Source organism: Peromyscus eremicus, chromosome 14 (assembly GCF_949786415.1).
Source record: "Peromyscus eremicus chromosome 14, PerEre_H2_v1, whole genome shotgun sequence".
In the NCBI taxonomy this organism is placed as follows: domain Eukaryota; kingdom Metazoa; phylum Chordata; class Mammalia; order Rodentia; family Cricetidae; genus Peromyscus; species Peromyscus eremicus.
Genome location: NC_081430.1, coordinates 6691451 through 6716003, shown reverse-complemented (window position 1 = coordinate 6716003; position 24553 = coordinate 6691451). Strand labels below are relative to the sequence as shown.

General features: G+C 46.6%; 2 protein-coding genes across 2 annotated transcripts in view; one reads left to right on the top strand and one right to left on the bottom strand.

The window, feature by feature from the left end:
• The window catches only part of Ankmy2 (ankyrin repeat and MYND domain containing 2), a 40507-nt gene extending 28098 nt beyond the window's left edge, over positions 1–12409 (bottom strand). The window contains exons 1-2 of the mRNA XM_059279856.1: positions 12155–12409; positions 4884–4948 (exon numbers count right to left, since the gene is read on the bottom strand). Of these exons, the coding sequence (XP_059135839.1) occupies positions 4884–4948; positions 12155–12221 (132 nt within the window). The 5' untranslated portion in view covers positions 12222–12409. The remainder of the gene's footprint in view (positions 1–4883; positions 4949–12154) is intronic.
• Positions 12410–12777: 368 nt separating this feature from the next.
• The window catches only part of Bzw2 (basic leucine zipper and W2 domains 2), a 60916-nt gene continuing 49140 nt past the window's right edge, over positions 12778–24553 (top strand). The window contains exon 1 of the mRNA XM_059279581.1: positions 12778–12903. Within this exon, the coding sequence (XP_059135564.1) occupies positions 12791–12903 (113 nt within the window). The 5' untranslated portion in view covers positions 12778–12790. The remainder of the gene's footprint in view (positions 12904–24553) is intronic.

Here is a 24553-nt window from a genome sequence, read left to right as displayed (position 1 = left end):
GGGGAGAGGAAGGGGGAGAGTGGGGGTGGGGAGAGGAAGGGGAGAGTGGGGTGGGGAGAGGGAGGGGGGAGTGGGGTGGGGAGAGGAAGGGGGAGAGTGGGGTGGGGAGAGGAAGGGGAGAGTGGGGTGGGAGGGGGAGAGTGGGGTGGGGAGAGGAAGGGAAGAGTGGGGTGGGGAGGGGAAGGGGGGAGTGGGGTGGGGAGAGGAAGGGGAGAGTGGGGTGGGGAGGGGAGAGTGGGGGTGGGGAGAGGAAGGGGGGAGTGGGGTGGGGAGGGGAGAGTGGGGTGGGGAGAGGAAGGGGGAGTGGGGTGGGGAGAGGAAGGGGGGGAGTGGGGTGGGGAGAGGAAGGGGAGAGTGGGGTGGGGAGAGGAAGGGGAGAGTGGGGTGGGGAGAGGAAGGGGAGAGTGGGGTGGGGAGAGGAAGGGGGGAGTGGGGTGGGAGAGGAAGGGGGAGAGTGGGGTGGGGAGAGGAAGGGGAGAGTGGGGTGGGGAGAGGAAGGGGGGAGTGGGGTGGGGAGAGGAAGGGGGAGAGTGGGGGTGGGGAGAGGGAGGGGAGAGTGGGGTGGGGAGAGGAAGGGGGGGAGTGGGGTGGGGGAGAGGGAGAGTGGGGGGTGGGGAGAGGAAGGGGGAGAGTGGGGTGGGGAGAGGAAGGGGGAGAGTGGGGTGGGGAGAGGTAGGGGGTGAGTGGGGTGGGGGAGAGGAAGGGGAGAGTGGGGGTGGGGAGGGGAAGGGGTGAGTGGGGTGGGGTGAGGAAGGGGGAGGGGTGGGGTGGGGAGTGGGGGGGGGGAGTGGGGTGTGGGAGAGTGGGGGGGGTGGGGTGGGGAGAGGAGGGGGGGAGGTGGGGTGGGGAGTGGGGGGAGTGGGGTGGGGTGTGGGGGGGGGGTGTGGGTGGGGAGAGGGGGGGGTGTGGGTGGGGAGAGGGGGGGGGTTGGGGGTGGGGGGGAGGGGGGTGTGGGGTGGGGGGGTGGGGGTGGGGTGGGGATGTGGGGGTGGGGTGAGGAAGGGGGAGAGTGGGGTGGGGAGAGGAAGGGGAGAGTGGGGTGGGGAGAGGAAGGGGGGAGTGGGGTGGGGTGGGAGAGTGGGGGTGGGGAGAGGAAGGGGAGAGTGGGGTGGGAGGGTTAGGGGAGGTGGGTGGGGAGAGAGGGGGAGAGTGGGGTGGGGAGGAAGGTGAGAGTGGGGTGGGGAGAGGAAGGGGAGAGTGGGGTGGGGAGAGGAGGAAGTGGGGTGGGGAGAGGAGGGGAGTGGGGTGGGGAGAGGAAGGAGGAGGGAGGGGAGAGGAAGGAGGGGAAACTGGGATCAACAAACCAATGATATTTCAGAACGTCAGGCAGAAACTGTTTCGTATCCTAATTAAACAAACACATGACAACCTTTTTCTTAAGAGACAGACCGCACAGGTTCCAACCTTTCCTGTTCTCTCAGAACCGTGTGCAGGCAGCCTTCCTGGAATCCTACCCCAGAGTGTTCACCTGCAGAGAATATCACTGAAACTCTAGGACCGCCTTGCCTTTAAAGCAGAACCTCTCAATACAATGTGGCAATCTGCAAACCTCAAAGGCCTTCTGTTGCCATTTGTGCTGTTCTTCTGTCCTGGCTGCTAGAACTTCTGTCCATTCACATGCTCGCCTCCCTTGTGCCCATTACTTCTCATTTTAAAATGAATGTTATCTCCCTCTTTCTACGTTTTTATCCTCTTGCTCTTTCTCTTTTAGCCACCTTAGCAAGATTAGATTTTAGGGCCAAAAACCAAGAAAGCTTCCTTCCAAAAGCAGAGTTCTCTGACTATGTCCTCACTTTGAGGTGTCTGGGCCAGCTGTCTGTCATGTCCACATATAAAGTGGGCTCCCCACATATCATTATCCCAGGCTATTAGAATCTAGAAAAAGTTAGACTAGCTTTTGAAAGATCTGGATATCATTCCTACTTTCTTATCTTAATTCCATTTTGCATTACTCAAACAATGCAAAAATAAATTCCCAATGCAATGACTACTAAGTATTATGTTGGTTCTAGTGCTACATTTTATGGTGTGATTTCAATGGCCCAAGAAAAAAAACTGAAGGAATACTAACACGCTTCTTTGTTCTGAGCTAAAGGCTTCTCCATCAGCCTTTCTAGCTGTTTCATAGTCTGTCAGCATTAAAAAAAAAAAATATCAAGAATAGCAGACAAATAACTCAAAACAAAACGTTAATCTGCTAAAAGAAAACATTCCCATATTCAAAACAAAATTCCTAAGTCAAATTTAAAATGCTATTTTCCAGTTATCGACGTGAGGTGACGTAGTGCTCTGGAGAAAACCAGTGTTGAGCACCCATCTCTCTACTACAGCGGGAGTGAGAGGTGTCCACACTGAGTCCCCAAACAGGCAGAAAGTAGTGTCCCACTGGGCTTCCAAAGCACCAAGTGGTAGTGACGTCACAGGGATTACCTACAAATTTTCTGGCACTTTTTTTTTAAATCTTCTTTGGAGCCCTGTCTGTTTGGATCCTTTGCTTATCCTCCCCTGCCCCCCACCCCCACCCCCGGGTTATAAATTCTTTTTTTTAAGTTAGTAGTTCTTACTATATTCTTGCTATACATCCCTCCTCAGATATGATTTGTAAATCTTTTCTCCACTTCTATGGGTTATGATTGTGTGAGAACCAAAGTTACATTTCAAGTTTTAATTACCATGCCTAAGAGATTCATGAAACAAAAATATCTCCGATCTGCAGGTCTCTTGCCCGAGGACAGACAGTTCCTGAAGTGCTGGAGGCTACTGTTTACGGGAGATAATAAGCCCCATGTTTTCACTCCCCCCAACAAGTTTATTAGACCCATCTGCACGGGATGTGCTAGATCACATGTGGGCGGGAGGTTGATAGTCAGGAAATATGTCAGGATATATGTGGAGGCCCACAAAGGTTTCCTAGTGAGATCTGAGCTTGCTTTACCCAGCAGGGCTGCATTGGAGAATTGCTTGACCACATGTGGTTACCAGGTGATTGGAAGGGTCTGCACTTGGCTGTGCAAGGGGAGGTCTTTTGCTCCACCCCTTGGCATTCCTATAAATAGCCCTTTAGAAGAGACAGGAGGAGCCGGTGGGTAAGGATCCAGGCCCTCCCGAGGCGATCCTGTGTTTCTGTTTCTCTCCCCTCTATCCTATCTAATATCTCTTATCCCTCTCTCCTCAAGAGTTCCCTGTTGTAAAATGTGGGAGCTGGTCTCCCAGCTGGGCCCTTGCCCCTGACTGGATGTAGGCTGGAAGTACATCAGCATGTATGCTTGTCCCTGATTGTACCTGATGGGAAATGCAACGAATTATGCGATTTCCTTCTTAAGCTGCTGCAAACCGTGACTCGGGGCCATTTCCCAGGAACCTGGGCATGGACCTGACCAGAGCCCATACACGTGTCCAGTATTAATTAAAGCTTGCTTCAAATTTAGTTTTAAACTATGGTAGTGGTCTTATTCTCAATCAGTGGGATTAACAATTGCATGCCCTGAAACACAAAAGCTTCCACCCTCAGAGATTTCCAGGTAATCCATTTTCTATCTTGTAGTTGATACCTTATCTCACCTCACATTTCTTTTTTGTTTTCATTTTTCCTAAGTTATTTTTCTATTTCTTTCTGCATATTTTACTCATATAATTTCATGATCTGAAATCTTAGACTACCACAAAGATTGAAAATATGATAATACGGGCAAAATGGCTTCTGTTCGTTGCTTCACCCACCGCAAAGGCTTTCAATAAGCACCGTATTTTGACAAATGTATTTCTAGTTCCACACATTTCTACTTTATTTATAAATCTAAGAATTATTGAATTAAAAAACATTCCAAGATAGGCATTTCATTAGTTTGATTATTTTATTTTCAAATCTAACACATTGCATTTGGTAAACTTGTTTAATGTTATTTGAAATTTATTTTTTAAAATATAATATATATAATCTATTAGCATATAAAAGATCATGTTCCCATATTTTGTAAAAAGTGATAAAGGCTGGTTGTGGTGGTACAGTTAGCCTTTAATTCCAGGACTTGGGAAGCAGAGGCAGGTGGATCTCTGTGAATTAGAGGCCAGCCTGGTCTACAGAGCTAGTTCCAAGCTAGTCAGTGCTGCATAGTAAGACCCGATCTCAAAAAAAAAAAAAAAAAAAAAGAAAGATATTATTTGGCAACAGATGTGATTACAAACACCTCTAATTGCATAACTGTTCCAGAGCTTGGGAAACCGAGGCAGTAGGACAAGAGTTGAAAGGGTAGTCTGGGACATATAGTATTAAGACCCATCTCAAAAACAACACAATAAAAAAAAAAGAAGAAGAAGAAAAAGATGAAGAGGGGAGGGAGAAGGGAAAGAGAAAGGGGTTATAATTTGGGCTTAAACTGTACTTATTTGATTGCTCATAAAATTAGTCATGTTTTCATTGTCTCTTACCTTTTTAAGTAATATAACTTGAGCACACAAATGATACAAAACAACTTCTATTGAAAGATTTTGCATTACCCATTTTCGGTGTGTGTGTGTGTGTGTGTGTGTGTGTGTGTGTGTGTGTGTGTGTGCGCGTGCAGATGTGTCTGCCCATGCGGAAGCTAGAAGTTGATGTCAAGTGTCTTACTCCATTGCTTTCCACCTTATTCTGTAAACAGTGTCTCACTGACCCCGGACTCACTGTTCTGTCTAGCCTGGCGGCTGGCCAGTGAGCGCCAGGCATCCTGTTTCTGCCACCTCGTCCCCACCCCAGTGCTGAGATGACAGGTGTGTACAGCCATGTCTGGTTTTCACATGGGTGCTGGCCATCTGAACTCAGATCCTCACTAACCCACCGAGTCATGTTCCCAATGCCTACGTCATTCATCTTCTCAGGAAATAAAGTGCTGTATTAATTTTACCTCATCCAAACAGTTGACGTGAACATTCTTACTAGATAACAGTGTTCCAGCTTCTTGGACAGTACCTTTAAAAAAAAAAAAAAAAAGGTAGTGAAACATGAGCTCACCTCTCAGAGATCTAATGTGAGGGGATAAACTTTAAGGGCTGTCTGGAATACTAAGGTCAGTCAGGCTGAGTACTAAGACATAGAGCACTCAGCCTCGTACTATTGGCTTCAAAATCATTTCTCCAAAGAAACAGTTTAATACAAACTAACATAGTTCCATCTTGGTTTTACTTTCACTGACCTTAAATTATATTACCTTGGCCCCATTTTCCTTTCAACAGTCAGACTATAGGCACTCGGCATAGGAGTTAATATTGAAACAAATCCTAAAGACGATCTAATCCAAATCACCATCCAAAAATGACAGTCTCACCCGTTTAACGCTTAGAATTCAAGATACAGTCGGTATTGTATCATCTGTCAGCACTGGGTCTTGTGAATGATGGCATGTTTTTAAAAAAATGCTTGGTTTGGAAACTGCTAGGTAAGACATAGCTACAAAGTCTGCTACTACGGAAATTGCTCTCTGGTGAGTATTCAGTCTCCCATGCTGTAAAGGATCGCATTAAAATTGAAAAGTCAGTCCTCTGCAAATTTGGAAACCAGCTGTAACTGGGTCAGCATGATCAGGTTTTTCCAGTTTTGTGTGCAGCATGGCAGAAAGTGGTTACAGAGGAGAATGTCAATAGTCCGGCCACTAATCCACGACAGCCACATGTTCTGCCCAATAATTTCTTGGCTTGACTGGAAGAGAACAATGAAATTGAATGTCCTCAGAGTGTGAGGATGAGCTATGATTTCTAAAAGGAAATCAAAGACAGGAGCACCCCAACCGAGTAAGAGGAAAAGTGGGGTACAGACTGAACACCAGCATGCTTCTTTCCCACTATATGATTTGTAGACAAGTCCCCTGAGGGCTCCTCCCCAGTGCAGGAGAAGCAGTGATGCCACTGGGTGTGATGGGAAAATGTCAGCAGAATGATCTACATGACCCTGGAGTGTGATAGCCACTATTTCTGTAAATATTGTGTTTTTGTTGTTGCTGGATTTTTTTTTTTTTTTCCTGGCGCTGAACTCCCCGAGAGGGTAGTTGGTATCACTGGCTGAGTGGCTAAGGAAAAGGAGAAATTTGCTTCAGTACATGCCAGCTCACCTAACTGGTGAGCTCCAGGCACAAAATAGACCCTATCTCAAAGGAGGTAGACAAGGTTCCTGATCACATCACCCAGAGCTGTCCCCATACGCGCGCGCGCGCACACGCGCGCACACACACACACACACACACACACACACACACACACGGAGGAAGATGCACTGGAGTACGCAAGCAGCTTCTACTTTCAACTTCAGCCATACCTGTAGCTTCCCATCAGAGACTCTCAAGCAGTCTCAAGAAGACTGAGAATAAGAAGTCCCTGGCCCATTTACACTTGGGGCAGATGCTTTAGTTGACTTACATACTCCACTGAGGACTCAGCAAGTCGTTTTGTTTCTGGCCAGGAGATGTTTATGGAGCAAAAGAGAGTACTACAGGGATTGTGAGCATCTCAAGCCTGCCACATGGTAAGGACAGCATGGGTCTCATTAGAGAACAGGCCTCTAATTCTACAAAACGTTTGCCCAGTAGCCAACAGCCTAAAAAGATACTAGGCATGCTGTAAAGTATAGGGCAGGGATAGCTTCTCCTGCTAAACTCTCACCCAGTAGTCTCAAGACTTTATCTATGAAACCAGAGACTCCCCATACTCCTGCCAACACACACACACACACACACACACACACACACACACACACACACACACAGCAGTTCTCCAGCAAACATCAATGAGATGTCTTCCTCAGGTCTGATAACTCACATGACTTAAGGAAACACTAAACTCACATGTTCCTGTTAATTGTGAAAGGTAGAGATCAATGGTTCTCACGTCTGGGTCTCAATTCCTTTGGGGGCCAAATGGTCCTTTCACAGGCATTGCATATCAGATATCTTGTATGTCAGATATTTACATTACAACTCATATCAGATGTCCTGTATGTCAGATATCTACATTACAACTCATATCAGATATCCTGTATGTCAGATATCTACATTACAACTCATAACAGCAGCAAAATTACAGTTATGAAATAGCAACGAAAATAATTTTATGGCTGGGGGTCACCACAATGAAAAGGCTGCAGCATTAGGAAGGTTGAGAACCACTGGTCTAGAAGAATAAGGCATGGTATACGGGAGGAAGCACAGAACCTTCTTTGGGCAGCCCATCTTCCAGCAATCTGAACATTTTCTCAACCTGGTATTTCAGAAATATTCTGAGACTTTGATGCATAGATATGATCAATAATTAGCTTGGTCTTCAGCCCCTCTCCCCTTCCTGGAAGTTGATGGGAGCAAGGTAAAGCTGAAACTTCCAAGCTTGTAACGGTGGCTTGGTCCTTCCTGTGACCAGCCCATGCTGTAGAGCTATCTAGGAGCCCAGCGGACAGTGACTAAATACATAGAGGCATCCCTGTCACCTAGGAAATGCCAAGAGATATTAGAATAAAAAGATGTACCCAGCACTCCTGATGCTTAGAGGGAGGGAGTGCTTTAAGAGCTGTGTGCCAGGAAACCAGGGCAGAGAACAAACACATGTTATATCCCACCCATGCAGACACATACATACATACATACAGATTTATGCAATCTCTTACATCAGCTTTTTGAGATGCAGGGAGCGGGATGAAAAAAAATCTGAAGAGTTTGAGCTTCTTTGGAATGAAAATAGATGAGAGAACTACGCCAAGGGGAAATATATATGACTTTTAATGTGGTGTTCCCAATCTAATGACACCAAAAGCAAACTTCAGAACCCGCCAAATATCACAGAGGTGTGAAGCACGTGGCTCACACAGGAGTCACACTTCTACTTATTCCTAACCCTCCATAGGAGACTCTCAAATGACATTTTGCCATTGAGTTTTTAAAAAGCAGTTTTACTCGAGGAAAGAAGTGTATCCTGTCTAATTTAACAAACACGGTAGGGGAGGCAACCCTGGGATAAGTACCTGGACTGGACTGGATTGATCAACCGTCACTGCAGACAAAAACTGGTGGAGCCAGACTAATGAGAAAGCCAGTGGTGATTTGCTCCTTCAGAGAGTTTACGTTCAAACCAAAGGAAAGAGAACCCAGCTGCCTTCATCAGAGGGGGACTGATCAGTCTTACCTAGATAAGCCAGCACTGGGAACAAGTGACACTAAGAGTGGGTTCTCATTGTCACCACCTGCTACCACCTGTGACATTTTCAGGGCTACCGTGAAACTCAACAAAGCAGACCAAGCCCTAACTTTCTAATAATAAACAAAAATCCCGGAGAATTCTGAGGAAGACTCGGGGTTCGCCTTACTGTGGACACACTGGAAGCCTTCAGCACACTTTACATGTATTTTTTCATTTTATGTGTATGAGTTTTGTTGTCCGCATGTACGTCTGTGCACCACATGCCTTCCTGTGCCCACAGAGGCCAGAAGAGAGCATCAGGTCCCATGGACCTGGAGTTAGAGACGACTGTGAGCCGCTGTGTGGTGGCTGGTAACGGAACCTGGGCCATCTGGAAGAGCAGTCAGCCTTGTTAACCACTGAGCCACCTCTCCAGCCCCACATGCTCCTCTTGTTTCACCTTCGGAGCAATTATGATTACTTTGAGGTCCTAGTTAACACATGTGGGGCAAGAGCTCTACCACATAGCTATGCTTTAGGTGTGAATAGATTTGAATAACTATTCAGTAGGTGTCAAAAGATATATTTTGAAAAAATATTTAGCCAGGCAGTGGTAGCGCACGCCTTTAATCCCAGCACTCAGGAGGCAGCGGCAGGTGGAGCTCTGAGTTTCAGGTCAGCCTGGTCTACAGAGTGAGTTCCAGGACAGCCAGGGCTACACAGAGAAACCCTGTCTCAAAAGAAAAAAAATTATTTATGTGTAAAGCATTTGCCTGCATGGATGCATGTGTACCACAAATCTGCCTGGTGTCTATGGAGGCCAGAAAATGGCCCTAGATCCCCTAGACCTGGAGTTACAGATGCTTGTGAGCCAGCTGGGAACAGAACCCAGGTCTACAAGAGTAATAAGAGCTCTTAACCATTGAGCCATCACCCCAGATCCCCAAAATGGGTGCTTTACAGCATCTATATCCAATTAAACATTTAAAATATGATTTGAGTTTGTGGCTGCTTTAATGTTTATATACAAGTAAAATTATGTAAAGATATTCCAAGCATCTTAACTGTAGGATGTGTGTGGAGGGTGTGTCCTCTGACCTCTGCACGTGCCACGGCACATATGCAGAGGTCAGAGGACAACCATGGAGACAGCTCTTGTTCCATCTTCATGTGGGTCCCAGGGATCACACTCCGGTTGTCTAGTCTGCTCAGAAAGGACCTTACCCACTAAGGCATTGTGTGACACACAAGTGCCTTAACTTCAAAAGGAAAATATATAGATATAAATTGCTATCATCAGATATAAAGTTATAAAAATGTTTATAAGCAGACAACCGGAAGCTGGAAAGACAGTCCATAACTTAAGAGCACACAACTGCTCTTGCAGAAGGCTGGAGTTCAGTTCCCAGTAACCACAGCATCCACATCTGGTGGTTCACAACCACCTGTAACTCACTCCAGCTCCTAAGGATCTGATACCATCAGCACAAACAGACACACACACACACACACACACACACACACACACACACAAAATGTTTTTTAAAAAAACAAGAAACTTCTACTATATCTACTATAACATGTGCTTTGAAAACAGCAGATTTCTGCAAGGTTTCTAAAAGTTCTCCCTCGGCACTTTCCGTCTCTATGAAGGGGAAATATTTACCAAACCCACGGGCAGCAGAGTGTGTTTAACGTTACCTGTACCAACTCACTTTATCCTTACAGCAATGCTATGAGGTAGGGGCTATCATAACCACAGAACTCGACATGTGCAGAAGTCCACACTACCAGGGAACCACGGTGGCAGTGCTGGGAACTAGCTGGCATGGTGTCCTACTTAGGTTTCCATTGCTGTGATAAAACATCATGACCAAAAGCAACGCAGGGAGGGAGGAACACTCCATCATGAAGGAAGTCATCTGGGCACGAACTCAAGCAGAGCAGGAACCTGGAGGCAGGAGCTGACGCAGAAGCCATGGAGGAGTGCTGCTTACAGGCTTATTCCCCAGGGCTCAGCCTGCTTTCTCACAGCACCCAGGACCAACTGCCCAAAGGTGGCACTGGTTCCAATGGGCTGGGCCCTCCCATGTCAATCATTAAGCCAGAAAATGCTGGCAGACTTGTAACCTGCTGGAGATATTTTCTCAGTTGAAGTTCCTCTTCCTAGATCACTCTAGCTTGTATCAAATTGACAAAACAAACAAACAAAAAACAAAAAAACTAACCCAGAAACATAGTTAATGACCATTCCATAATGCTTCCTGCTACAATTCAGAGAAAACACAACAAACACAAAACTTTATCTCTTCTAGATTAAATGTATAAGTACATGCCATGTGCTCAGAATGGCATTCAACATGGGCTTATCTTCTCCCATCTCCCAGTGTTTTTTTTAAAAGCAATAATGGCTCAAAAACCTTGATATGACAAGAATGCATCTCAAACTAAGTTTACCTTGGTTCTTCACTCGTTGGCTCGGGGAAATTAAACCAATGAACACCAGCATCTGTGTACTCACAAACCTTGAGCATGAAGTGGCCCAAGAAATACAAGTGATACCCACACTACTCCTGTTCGATACGACCTTTCAAATAAACCCTTGCAACCCTCTAAATACATCCAAGAACTGACACCTCCCCTTCAGACCATGTTTTCTCCAGCTGCTCGCTGTTTTCACTTTCAAGTGAACTTGTGATAGCTTTGGATTGTTTCAATCAGAATTACCACCGCAGGTGGATTATGTGCTCTCTCCTCTCTTAGTTTTGATGGGTACACAGTACAGTACCGGGCATGTACCTGGGGCTCCTGTTCACTAAACTAAATCCCAGACCTACCGAAGGCAGCCAGAAACCCAGAGAGCACAGAAAGCCGGAAGTCATTGAGAGCCATGCAGTTCACAGGATAAAAATCCAACCCGGAGCTCTGAGATTTCCGGCAAGTATCAAGTGCCCTGAGCATCTAGTCAAGACTGATTTAGAAGTGAGATCTAGTGACCTGTTGAGTTCAAACCCAATAGTTTTCTCTTTTCATACTATTTCGACTCACAGGCATTCCTTCCTAGAAAGAGTGCATTTGCCTTCCTATCTGTGGCTCTAGATAGAAATTGGCTGCGTACAAGACTGTAAACCCAGGAGCCCCGTGTTACAGTGCTCAGCTTCTCTGCCATTCGAGGGCATATGTTTAATTCTTGAACTTAAAGCATCCACATTAGTCATGCCTGCAGGCCCCTCATTCTCATCAAAGTGACAGTGCACGTGGTCACGCTGATGTCACCTGCCAGGTAACGGGATTCGGCTGGGAACTCGTCTAAGACGTCCACTGAGACTAGTGTGGGAAACAAGGCTTCCGGTTGGCCTAGGTGGCTTCCTTCCTAAAAGGTGCACGGCGGAGGCGGGACTCGAACCCACGAAGTGGAAGGGAAAGCACGAAAACAAGATCTCAGACGTGTAATACCAGACCAGCGGCGGCAGTGCGCGTCGGGCCCATCTCCTGGCCTTCCTGCGGGTTCCTGCGCCTGCCCGGGCAGGGAAGCCAGCCCCAGAGACCCTGGATGCAGAAAGCTCAAGGCAGCACATTCAGACCGAGTTCTGTGCCCTTATAAAGAACACTTCTCGCTGAGAGCTCCCTCCACCCCCAGCAGGGGCGGAGATCCGCAAGGGATCCAGATCCTTCGGCCTCCGGAAGTCGAAAGGGCCCTTTAGACACCCGCCTAAGAGCCTAGAACTACCAGGCCACTGTGGTCTTGACTGACTGCGGTCAAAACATTCGAGGAGCTGGCAAGCATGCACACGCGGAGGCAAGCGCCCCAGGGCCGCGCGTTACAGTCTCAGAGGGGTAGTGGCAGTCGGTCGATTTCCAAAAAGCTCCCCGCCCCTGCAATCGGTCCCCAGGCAGAGACAGAAAGGCTTTTTCCGGATCGCAAGTTGCCCAAGGTCCCCCGGGCCCGGAGCGCGCCCCTAGGCTCCTCCAAGCACGGCGACCAGGTGCACAGCGCCCGGGAACCAGCCCTGCACCGTACCTTTCCCGATCACTTCCAGCAGCTCCTTTTCTTCCTGGGTCAGCTCGCCTTTCTTTATGTGACCCATCGTTCCCGCCAGCTTGAAGCTTATTCTATGTTTTTGGTCAGGTTTTTAAAAGCGAGAGACGTGTGTGCGTCGTGGAAGTCCGCCACAGCCAGGGAACTCGAGGCCGGGGCAGCAGCCCAGCGCAGGGGCGCTCGCCAGGGTCCTGCGGCTGGGGGCTGGCGGGTGCGGCGAGCTCGGGCGAGCCGGGCAAGCGCTCTCCGCAAGGACCGCCCCCGCGCCTCATTGGCCCGGTCGGAAGGAGGAGCTGCAAGCGCAGCAAGAGACTCCAATTGGAGCAGCTCACGAGGTCCAAACCAAAAGGAGAAATCCGGAGGGGGGTTCGATATCTCTTCTAATCTCCCTACCCCTATGATCGCCTATTAAGAGCTACGGAGACACAGGGTTCCTTGCGCTCTACCTAATCCACTTCTCTGCCTGGCAGTGGCTTCTGTGGGGATGCGCAGTGGCATCGGGATGCCGCCAGACACGCTGCACCGCCCCTGGAGTGGCGTGCGTTCGGGCGGGGGGCGGGGCCGGGGCGGGGCCGGGGCGGGAGGCGGAGCTAAGCCGGGTTCCGTGTGTCTGTGTCAATGTGTCTGTCCTTCACTCCTCCATTGTCTGCCTCAGCCGCTGCCGCCGCCACCGCTCTGCAGGTTCCGCCGCAGCCACCGGTCCCGCGCGTCGTCGCTCCCTCCTTGGACAGGTAAGAGGTGCCCAGGTGGGGCGGCGGGAGCCCGAGGGTCGAGGGAGCCGGGTCCGCCTCGGGGCCAGCGGCTCCCACCCGGGCTGGAGCCTGGAGGAAGCATGTGCCTCCTGGGGCGGCTGCCTTCCTCTTCGGCAGAGAAGCCCCCGCGCCGCGCCATCATCTCTGCACGTACCGTGTGCCGGTGCCCCACGAGGAAGACCCCGACCTCGCTGCGTGTGGCCGCCCCAGGAGCCCCGGGGACCGCGGGCGAGCCGCGAGCTGGCCACGCGGTGGAAGTGGCGGGTGCACATGGTCTCGTGCGTGGCGATCCCCGGGGAGGCCCGCGCCGGCGGGGTGAGCTTGTGATGGGGAGAGGCTCGGAGAAGGTAATTTTCTCTTTGCAAACCTCGTCCTCCCCACCATTTGTCATCTCTTGGCCTCTGGAAGCCATACAACACTGACCTGTGGTGCTTGTTAAGGATATTTAGAAGCAAATCACGCTTGCATTAATACTTCGTTGGGGTGTGGGCTATCTTTGCTCCGAGAGAGTTGCTTGCCTTTGTAACTCACGTTTGGCGATTTATGGAACTAGGGAGGGGAGGGTGGAGAGGGCGGGGATTAAATTGGTGTTGCTGTCTATATATAGCCTTAGATTAGCTTCTTAATCCAGCCTTCATTCAACTGTGATGTGGAGCCTGGAGCTTCCACGGTAGGTAGATGAGGGGTGAATAAAGTGTGTGCCTTTCTGTGGCACAGATGCAAGACATGCTTGCTAAAATATGCAGTCATTCCCCCAAGGTGCATATCTGTAGCGTTCTACAGCGTCAAGCACAGCTTCTTCAGAAATGACTGTTTAGTTTTCTTGTTTCTCTACAGACTAGTATTGATGTCTTGCTCAAGACCCAACTGTGCTAGGGAGAAATACTTGAATAATTAATTGTGTGGGTGGTTTTTATTAAGCATCCCCAAGACCACGCTTTCTTTCCACAGTACCATATATAAAGTGAAAGTCCACCTTCATTTTGCTGGAAGCATATACTCACACTTAAGAAATCTAGGGATGATACTCACGATTTCTTGCCTTTAACCAAAATCTTTTCTAAACTCCAGCTGCCTGTCTACCCCCAACCCCCACAGACACATAAATCTTCAGTTTGGGGAGGGAGGAGCAGATTCTCCCATGAAAATGGTTGGTAATTATTCATCTCAACGTACAACAAAGAAACTTTTGTTTGATGATGCTTTAAAGACGATGTAGCTGCTCAAACAAGCAGGAGGCTTCTGAGAGTGACCTCTGCTTATGTTGACCACACAGCAATTAGTGTGCCAAAGGAGCCCACAAGGCTGAGGGAATGCCTGAAAGTAACCCCACCATGTGACTTCACATCGTATCAGCAGATGCATAGACAGGATTGGGCACTTAACTGCCAGTATTTCCATCCCTTGTGCCAAATCTGGGCCATGGTTACTTGAAGGTCACACCTGTTTGTCTCACTGGGGTTGTCTCTTCCTGAAGGATAGCAACATAGGATGTGTTTGTACGTAGGATGTGCTTTCCTGGTGCTTTAAACACCTGATGGGAATTTAGTCTTGTGAATGCGTGGCTTTAATTTAGATTTGATGATATTTAAGGACAAAGGAAAACATCCACCTAGAAGTGCAGATAAATCCTGTGTTCAGTTTGAATTTTGGAAACAAATACCTAATGGCAAGTGTTCAGAAGGGTTTCAGTAATAGTACTGTACAATATAAATATTTAATGTCAAAATAAGATTAATTAATGAGTTTATTGAATTTTTTTTTTTTTTTTTTTTTTTTTTTTGGTTTTTCGAGACAGGGTTTCTCTGTGTAGCTTTGCGCCTTTCCTGGAACTCGCTTTGTAGACCAGGCTGGCCTCGAACTCACAGAGATCCACCTGTCTCTGCCTCCCAAATGCTGGAATTAAAGGCGTGCGCCAACACCGCCCGGCTAAAATGTATTCTTATCAAAGAGGTCTACTGATAATGAATAACTACTCACTGTGACTACTTAATCTGCTCTAGATATTCTGCCAGATGCTATACCATCGGCCAGGAACTAGCCTGCGCTATCTCCATTTATGGAAATAGGAGCAGAAGGTAAAGGAGGTTAGTTTGACCACATCCCACAGTGAGGAAGTATGGAATCTGCTATCAGAGTCTTTGTGATCTGTCTTTAAAATCCTTTTGTAGGATCTCTAATCCCAGCCCTCAGGAGGCAGAGGCAGGCAGATCTTTCTACATGACTAGTTCCAGGCCAGCCAGGGTTACATAGTAAGACCCTGTCTCAAAGATTAAAAAATAAAATAAATGAAAACATAGCCAAACTGAATGAAAAAAAGAAATGAGAAGAAAGGTCATGACAGTTCCCAGGTATGTTGGAGGAGAAAGTTTATTGTACATAAAAGGGAGAGCGGAGCCAGAGGCAGGGACATCTGGGAGAGTCCCGAGTGGACCCGACCCTGAGCCACGGGAGGGGAGGGGAGAGAGGGGAACCAGGTGCAGCAGCCAGGAGGGCCACAGGTAAAGAAGTGGCTGGTGACCAAAGGGGCTGGATCATGTAGGGGAGCTCGGGGTAGAGGGCAGGTGTGCCAGCCCTACCTGTAACAGGTAGGGACTGAGGGATGCTGGGAGAACCTGGCGGCCAGGTCCGCTTTGCTATGTTCAATAGGCACCTGAGCCATTGTCCATCTACTCTAGCTCTTCTCCATGTGCTTGGTGGTAAGTGGGCAAGTACCCATCCTCTGACTAGCTATTTTGTATGACATTTATGAGATCCAGCATCCTATAGGTCCAATTCTCCTTCCCACCTGTTTGTCTGGTCCTTATCCTTTACCCACAGCCTTCCTGAGACATGTTCATTGTATATGTGTCTATTCCAGTTTTTTCTTAAAAAGAAATGGAAGCATATTAACACACTATTACATAATTATATATATATATATATGTAGTGTGTGTGTGTGTGTGAGATAGTCTCTCCTGTTTCTGTCTTCACCCCACCCCACCCCATCCCCCAGAGCTGAGGACCGAACCCAGGGCCTTGCGCTTGCTAGGCAAGTGCTCTACCACTAAGCTAAATCCCCAACCCCCTGTCTTCACCTTTTTAAAACATAGTAATTTCCAAAATGTCATCGAGTCTTATCACCTCTTTATACTTGTGTCCTTGGTGTCTGCCATGGATTCCTAAGCTTTTCCTCACTTTCTCCCACCTGACTTTTTCAAGGAACTCTCAGCTGAGTAAACACCAAGCACAATCACCCTTTCACTGGCCAATGAGCAAGACTTCAACTATGGTCCCAGCAGGCATTTCCAGACGCCAGCTCCTCCCACTCTGCCCTAAGGTCACAGTGCTGCTGGTTCCCCTTGCCCGTGATTTCCAGCCCTTGTTCCTCCTTTCTCTTCCTGGAATCCTCTGCCTTTCTTATTCACCCATTCTCTTCTCCTTGCTCCCTGGGAATTACCCTTCCTTCAGTTGATAAGCGTTTTTTCTCCAGCTTGCATGTGTATCTTTCACCTTGTCCAGTGAGGGAGTACAGCCCCTCAGACAATTACAGGGACACAAAAAAAATTACAGTCTTTGTGTGGCGTGGCGCTGACAGATGACATGGTTGCAGGGACTGTTTTTGGCAACCTCTAACTGATCTATATTATAGAAGCCAGCCAGCACCCTGGAGTCACCCCTCTAGTTAACACCATTTTTCTGGGTCTGCATCCATGTGAAAATGATACAATTTAGCAAATGGCCTTTTTCCTCCCTTCCTATGACAATTTTTCATAATTGTTTGGACCTCTTTTCCTTCTTGACTATAAATTCTCCAGGTCAGCTCTCTCTGTGTTTCTGAACATATAACCCACTACCTTGCAGTTAGTAGGTGCTCACTACATGCTGAGTTGAATTCATTTGATCTCAAAGTTATTTTAGGTGGATTTGTTTCCTTAGTTCACTAATCCTTCCTGGCAGTGTGAAATGGCACTAAATGCACATAGCCATAACCAAGGGCAGGCAGTCTTGAGACATTTGGAGTCTCTGGATTTCCTGACACTTGGTACTACCAGCTAAGAAAAAAACTTCTCACAAATTTAATGTGCCATTCTGGATTCCCTGCTCAAGTCCCAGGTCTTTCACTCTCTGCTTAGAGATAGTACTTTTTATTGTAGGGTCATTGACAGCTAGTTGTGGGTGTTTTATCTGGAGGGAGGGTTTTTCCCTTGGCATTAGACTCCTTGGATGTACACTAGGTGCTTATCATGATTGACTGGAAACTGATGCAATGAAGCAATTTTAACTTTTTAGACCAGAATAGTATGCTTCTGTTTTCAAAGGATTCCTTATCATTCGGAGATACATTGTGACTATTTGAGAAGGAAATGCTGTGCCATGGGCACGTTTTGTAACGTAACCATGACTTGAGGCTGGGTGGGAACAGGAAGGCATCACTGACCGCGCTGTCATTGGCTGAATTGACTTCATTAACCATCCCTCCTCCTTTTGAAGATGTTTGAGATGTTTTACCATGACATCTTTGAAAGGACATTTGAAAGTATTACATTCCCTAAGACATCCCCCTGCCCCGCCCCCAGCGTAGGAAAGTGATATGAATACTCCATGTTTAGGTTATGCAGTTCTTCACTGGAGTGTAAGGCAGTCACACCTAGCTCTGCAGAGGACTAAAACCATCCCATCGTGTTTAGCTTTTCAGCCCAATTGTAAAGAAGAGGGGGTTACTCCTTGCTTGCTTCATGGGTTTATGAATATCTTACTGGCAGTCAGTTGCTGTCCCTTTTAAAACTGACGAAGTTGTTTGCAGACAAATCTAAGGAAAGACACATCGTTTATCTGAGAAAAATCCAGAGGTGAACCAAGGGGAGATACTGATTGTCTTTTAAGCCAACTCAGAAGTCCTTCCCAAAAAAGGAGTGGCAGAATTGTTCAGAGCAGTGTCAGCTCTGGCAGGACGAGGTTATTAACGTGGGGAAGCCAGGACCAGCGAGAGGGCAGGGTGTGTCCCTGGGTTCTTACTCACACTTCGCTTAACTAACTTGGTGCATACGGGACACCTGCTTTCTGGTTCCTGGAACTTCATATCGTGCATTTCTTGGTGTCGCCAATTTTCCTGGTAGTTGGGGGAGCAGTCAGCAAGCATGGGACACTGAATTGGATCTCCTGCATTGTCCAAAGAAAAGGTTGCTCTTTTATATGTTAGAAGTATTGAATATTATTTTAACATCACTTTCCTAGCTTTGCTTGAAGGATTTTTAGAAAGCATTTAATTAACATAGACTCTGCCAATGTGAGAAAGCTGCACACAGCTTTCTTCTCATTCTTAGCCCTCTATGGAGCCTGTTTATTGGGGACAGATCTCTTCAGCAAGTGTCTTTTGGGAGCTTAGGTGCCAAGTGGAATGATTTGGCCTGTTCTAAATTTGGCATGTGTTGAGTGAAGAGTGCCAGAAATGCTCAGGTGGCCCTATTTGTCAGCTCTCTACTTTGAAAATCACACTTAAGGTACACCACTGTATTAAATGCCTAAGACACAGTACTGTTACCGCTTTCCCTGATTTTCAGTGTTGGCTATTTTCTTTGGTTTTGTTTGCTCCTTTATGTCAATGAGAAGGAAACATGTAATGATATAGATATCATGACCCACTTTAATATCAAGGAAACCAACCAGCTTTAATTCTTTTAATTCTGTAAGTATTACTGTTTAATGGGAATAGGATAATCAGTTTGTGTAAGTAGAAAATTACAGGTTTCCCTTCTTTCCAACTTACTGTTATGCTTGAGGAGGACTTTTGTGTTTGGTTGGTTGTTTTTTTTTTTTGAGACAGAGTATCTCTATGTGGCTCTGGCTATCCTGGAACTCATACCCACCTGCCTCTGCTGGGTTTAAAGGTGTATACGTACGGTCACACCCATCCTAGAGGAGGACATTTTAAAGGCAGGCCCTGGAGCCGAAGGCTGCAGGCACACTGCACTGTCACTGATACTGCCAGACTGACTCTCTGGTAGTCCGCTGCTGTCCTTCCCTTCACATACAGTCTTACAAAAACACTTTAATGTTTTGTTTTAACTTGTAAAGTTTCCTAGAACTGTGGTGGTTTCTAAGGGGAAAAAAGGCATGGCCTGTGTTTTCTTAAGAATACAAGGTAATAGAATGGGACTTTTACGAACAGGAAAGAGAACCCCAAATTTAATGGTGCCGAGGAAGCCGCTGCCTTAAGAAGGGTGTCACATAATATGTTTGGGAGTATGAAGGATGTTTTCACTCAATTTGAGCCTCTGCAGGAAATAGTTGAAACATTGGATCTCATAACGTTACAGAAATCATGGAGCCACAAATTTCCTAATATCTAGATGTCCCCAAGAGGCAGTGTAGTTAGGTCCTTTGCCTAAAGATACATGGATGTTTTCCTTATCAAAACTACAGAGAACTGTTCGCCATTTTGGTGGTACCTGCTAATTCAGGATGCCCAAGTGCTGACGTTACATTTATGTTCTACTCTACCTAATTCTAAACTATAAAGTCTATGAGGCCAATAATGACAAGGCTTCCTTCAGGAATTATAGTATCTTTCCAAGACAGTGTGACAGCTTGGCTCTTTGGCCAGCATTCTGGATGGAGACAGTGGACTTGCTCCATCTTGGTCAGCTCCAGAGGAGCAAGAGTCTTGTACTATATCACCAAGGCTACCGTGTGGCCTCACTTGAGTGGTGAGGCCTCTGAGCTTTATCTGAGGGGTAGTTGAGAACCTGGTTTAGAGCCAGACTTTTCAAAGTATCCACATGAGTGAAAAAGTTAAAGAGAAAAAAAAAATCTCACACAGTTATTCAAACACTGATCAGCGAAGCCACAGCTCAAGTGAACGACACAGGGTGTATGGATACGTTAGCTGTCAGGAGGGCCTCTGTTGTGCTGGTGCCAATTTTGTGTCAGTCAGTAGGGGCAGAGCTACACCTGCTGGCAAGTGAACACCAGGAAACTTGGCTGCGCTTGCCTTCTGCCCCCCAGACCTGGCATATTAGATAAACAAATGATGATTGACCTGTAGCTGAACCACATTCACATATGAGGGAGGGGAAAGGGGGGTGGAGGCTCAGTAATAGAGCTCTGGCCTGTATGTGCAAGGCTCTGGGTTCCATCCCTAGTACTGCTAAGAAAAAGGGTGTTTGAGTTTGTAGCACAGAACTGGTTTCCATATTTTGTTGTTGATACTTCTTTTGGGGGCTGGAGAGATGGCTCAGCAATTCGGAGTGCTTGCCCGGGCGGAGAACTCCGTCCTAGTTCCCAACACCCACCTTCACCGTCTTCTTCTGACCTCCATGGGCACCGGGCACGCTTGTTGTGCACATACATACTTGTAGGCAAAACCTTCACGTACACAAAGTAAGTCAAAAAGAAAGCTAAGATACTTTCTTCCCTTTAAGTTTGTGTTTCTTGTGCCATCGTGGATAAAACTGTTGGTGAATACAGTATCCTGTCAATGGTGCCCTGTGCCCATTGGTACTAGGCTGGCTTTGGCAGTTCTGTGCAGCACATGCTTTCCCTGTCATATGCATAGGTGTGTGTGTTTAGCCTTCACCTAAAGCTTCATCTGCTAGGCAGGCTTGGGCGGGTCCCCAGCCCAGAACATAGGGTAGGCCTTTCCAGGTTGAATGAAACAGTAACCGAGCAAATGTTCAGATTCCTGCCACCGCCATATTTGACCTTCCTGGAGGTTTGTTACCACAGTGTTACAATTTTCTCCTAATTAACACCCTCTAGGTAGTGGATGGGGTTCGCTTACTGTGCTGCTCAGCTTCAGACTTGGTATTAGAACTATGGGCACAAACGTGCCCCTCGGTTTTGTGTTTTCCGGCCTCTGAGTTGATATCTGGCACTTGACATTCTATTCTTTGCTGATCCTCACCTCTTGGTTTTCTTCAGCTCGGGCAGCCTTTGTTGTCAACCTGTAAGTTCATATATCGAAGTGGAGAGATCTTAAATTAAAGTCCTTCTTCCTGTGGGTGTGGTGGCCTTCCTGTGGGTGTGGTGGCGCACGTCTTTAATCCCAGCACTTGGGAGGCAGAGGCAGGTGGATTTCTGTGGGTTCCCGGCCAGCCTGGTCTAGAAAGTGAGTTCTAGGACAGCCAGGGCTGTTACACAGAGAAACCCTGCCTCGGAAAAGCAAACCAACAAAAAGAGGCTGACCGACTATGGGTGCCCATGCCTGTAACCCAGAACTGAAGAGCGCAGACGGGTGGGTCCTGAGAGCTCTCGGACTGACCAGTCTAGTTGAACTGGCAAGCACGTGATCCAGTGAGAGATGCTATCTCACGGTAGTAGTGCAGAGAGCCATAGAGAAAGACACCTGCAGCCTGCCCTGGCCCCCACACTCACGTGTGTGCAACACAGACACACCCTTCTCCTGTACGAAGGGGCCAGGTCCGGTCTGCTCGGCTATCTACAAGAGTGTAACGCTTTGCTAAAGGAACGAACACTGATAACGAGGACACAATGTGACTTTTATCTAATATACATGAGATCCTTGTGCCTGAAAACCTTCTTATGAAGGGCTACATAAGATAATGTTAAAGCATTGAAATTACCATTTCCCTAGGACATACATAGATCAGAATAAGCAAGGCTGAGGTGTGAGCTTTAGGTTTTATTTAGTTTCTGTTCTGCTTTGGGTTAGTTTGTTGGTGTTTCAACCTCACCATCACGTCACTTCACAGTATTAAAAGCTGCTGGCAAACCATATTGTCTTTTCTAAGCTTAAAACTGCAAAATAAGTCATAATTTTGAGGATAACTTCCCTCTGCAGCAGGGGCTAATGCTTAATTGTAATGTGAAATACTAAATCAGAAGATTTGTAACAGAAAAACGGTGGGATATACCATTGAGTTAGATCACATAATTCCAAGTCCTAATGACAGTTTTTTGAGGGGCTGAAGAGATGGCCCAGTCTTTAAGAATGCTTGCAGCTCTTGCAGAAGACCAAGTTTGAGTGTTAGTACCCATGACAGGTGTTCACAGTCACGTTCAACTCCAACTCCACGGGGTCCGGTACCCTGTCTGCCCTCCACGGCACCTGCACACAGGTAGCCAGCTCACTTGCACATGCTGTATAGACGTCGGAGACATTATTAAAGGGGAGAATTTGTAAGTCCATTAAAAGGATTTGGGGGTGCTGGAGAGGCTCAGCTGGAAGAAGAGGAGGAGGAGGAGAAGAAGCAATCCTTCAGAGGACTCAGATTCAGTTCCTAGCAACCACATGGTGCCTTTACAAACAGCTATAACTCCAGTTCCTGGGGATCTACCTTCTTCTGGCCCAGCAGGCACTCTGTGCAAGTGGCGCACAGGGACGTGCATGGAAAACACTCCTACACAAAATGAAAATCTTTATTTTTGTGTGTTTGACACACCTCCAAAGCTTGAAGGCCAGGCTGTCTAGCCACATGCGTGAGCTAGCTTCAGATTCAGTGAGACCCTTTCTCAAAAGAAATAAGCCGGAGAGCAGTAGAGCACACCGACTTCAGCTCTGGCCCCACAGGGAGGCACCCTCCCCCATCACACACAAGAACATAATCTGTGGAGCCACAAATAAGAAAGCAGCCAAATGAATAAGTAAATCATTTTTCTTGAATAGGGACAGTCAAATATGAAAACAAAAATATGTACATCTTTATCATAAACACTCATGTCCAAGTGTTTTCTTTTTCCTGGAGTATGTCAAAACAGCTGAGTTACTTCCTACAGTAGAGCATAATCTAAGGATTTGGAAATCTTTCTAGGTGTCACTCATAATCCTAAGCAGTCCCTCAAAATACAGAACTCCTGAGGAGTTCAGCTTCCTGAATCATCCTCTTCCCAAACTTCCTGAAAATACTGCTATTTCTTGTGTCTGCCTTTCCTCCGTCACTGGCGCTGTGTGTTCATAATTTTTATTTCCAAATGATTTGAGAGTAGTATATATATTACTTTGCTTTTATCTGTTATTTCAGGGTGTATTTCTGAAGAGTACAATAATGGGCTATGGAAATGTTCAGTGGATGAAGAAAGCCATTTGCTGCCAAACCTCATAGCCTGTCAATAGTCAATCTTCAGAACTTACACAGTATGAAAGAACCGACTCCCACAAGTTGTCCCCTGATGTCCACACGTGCTTAATAGCATGCATGTACCCAAACACACGTGGACACGGACACACACACACACACATACTAAATAAGTAAACAAATAAATGTAATTTTAAATTTTTCTTTAAGAGAATAAGACTTTTCTTACAGAAACACAGTACAACAATAAAATTTAGTGAATTTAACAGGCTCTTGAACTCACTGAGATCCACCTGCCTCAGCTTCCTAAATGCTGGGATTAAAGGACAGGCTACCATACTGAGCTTATAACACATCTTGGTATAGGTTTTTATGCCTTTGTTTTATGTAATAATTACAAATTGGTGAATTTTCTGATTCCTTGGAGCTGAGGGTGTAGCCCAGTAGCCTTGAGTCCCATCCCTAGGGCCAGGCACACACCTGTAATCACAGTCCTCAGGAGGTCGATCCTCCGCTACGTGGAAGTCCAAGGCTAGCCTGGGCTGTAGGAGACCCTGTTTCTCTTCTACACTGCCAGTGTTTTCACATCGAGTCTGGACTTCCCAGCTCTGATTTTTTTTTTTTATATTAATCATTGATGTCCTTTGATCATTCTCACTTATGCTACCCCAAACGAGGCTAAGGATTATTTTCAAAGTAGCTGTCGTTTTAATTTCCTTAATATTTGTTTATTTATTCTGAAACCAGATATCCCAGGGATCATTGTGATGCTAGCCTGCCCTACCTTGAAATCAGTCATTTATCCTGGGAATCCTGGTTTCTTTCAGTAGGAAGTGGTGTGATGTTATCTAAAGTCTATGGAAATATTGTTCTTATGTATGTGTAAATAATAATACTGCTTCGATCTTTTTGAAACTGCTTTGCATTTCAGCAAAGGTTAAAATTTTTAATTAACGTGTAATTTTAGTGTGGTGGACTCTAGATATGATCCCCAACAGTGTGGTCTGTAATTTTAGGATTTGAGTGTGCTCTGTGTCTGCATACTTTGAACTTTGAAGACTCTGGTGAAATACAGATGAGAGAAATTTGGATCTGCTCTTGTTTTACTTATTCCTTTCTTTAAAAAAAAATTATTTATTATTTATTTTGGTTTTTTGAGATAGGGTTTCTCTGTGTAACACTCTTAGCTATCCTGGAACTTGCTTTGTAGACCAGGCTGGCCTTGAACTCTCTGAGATCCGCCTGCCTCTGCCTCGCAAGTGCTAGGATTAAAGGTGTGTCCCACCACCGCCCGGCAATAATTTATTTACTTTTATTTTATGTGCACTGGTGTTTTGCCTGAATGTATGTCTGTTTAAGGGTGTCAGATCCTGGAGTTACAGTTTGTGAGCTGCCATGTGGGGATGGGAATTGAACCTGAGTCCTGGGAGAACACTGAGCAATCTCTCCAGCCCCAATGTTCTAAAAATTTTTTAATTTAATTTATTTATATGTATGGGCGTTTTGGCCGCATGTGTATCTATGAACCGCCTGCATACCTGGTGCCAGAAGGAAGGCATCTGACTTAGTCACTGATCCATTGCTGTGAAGAGGAGACACTGTGATCAGGGCAG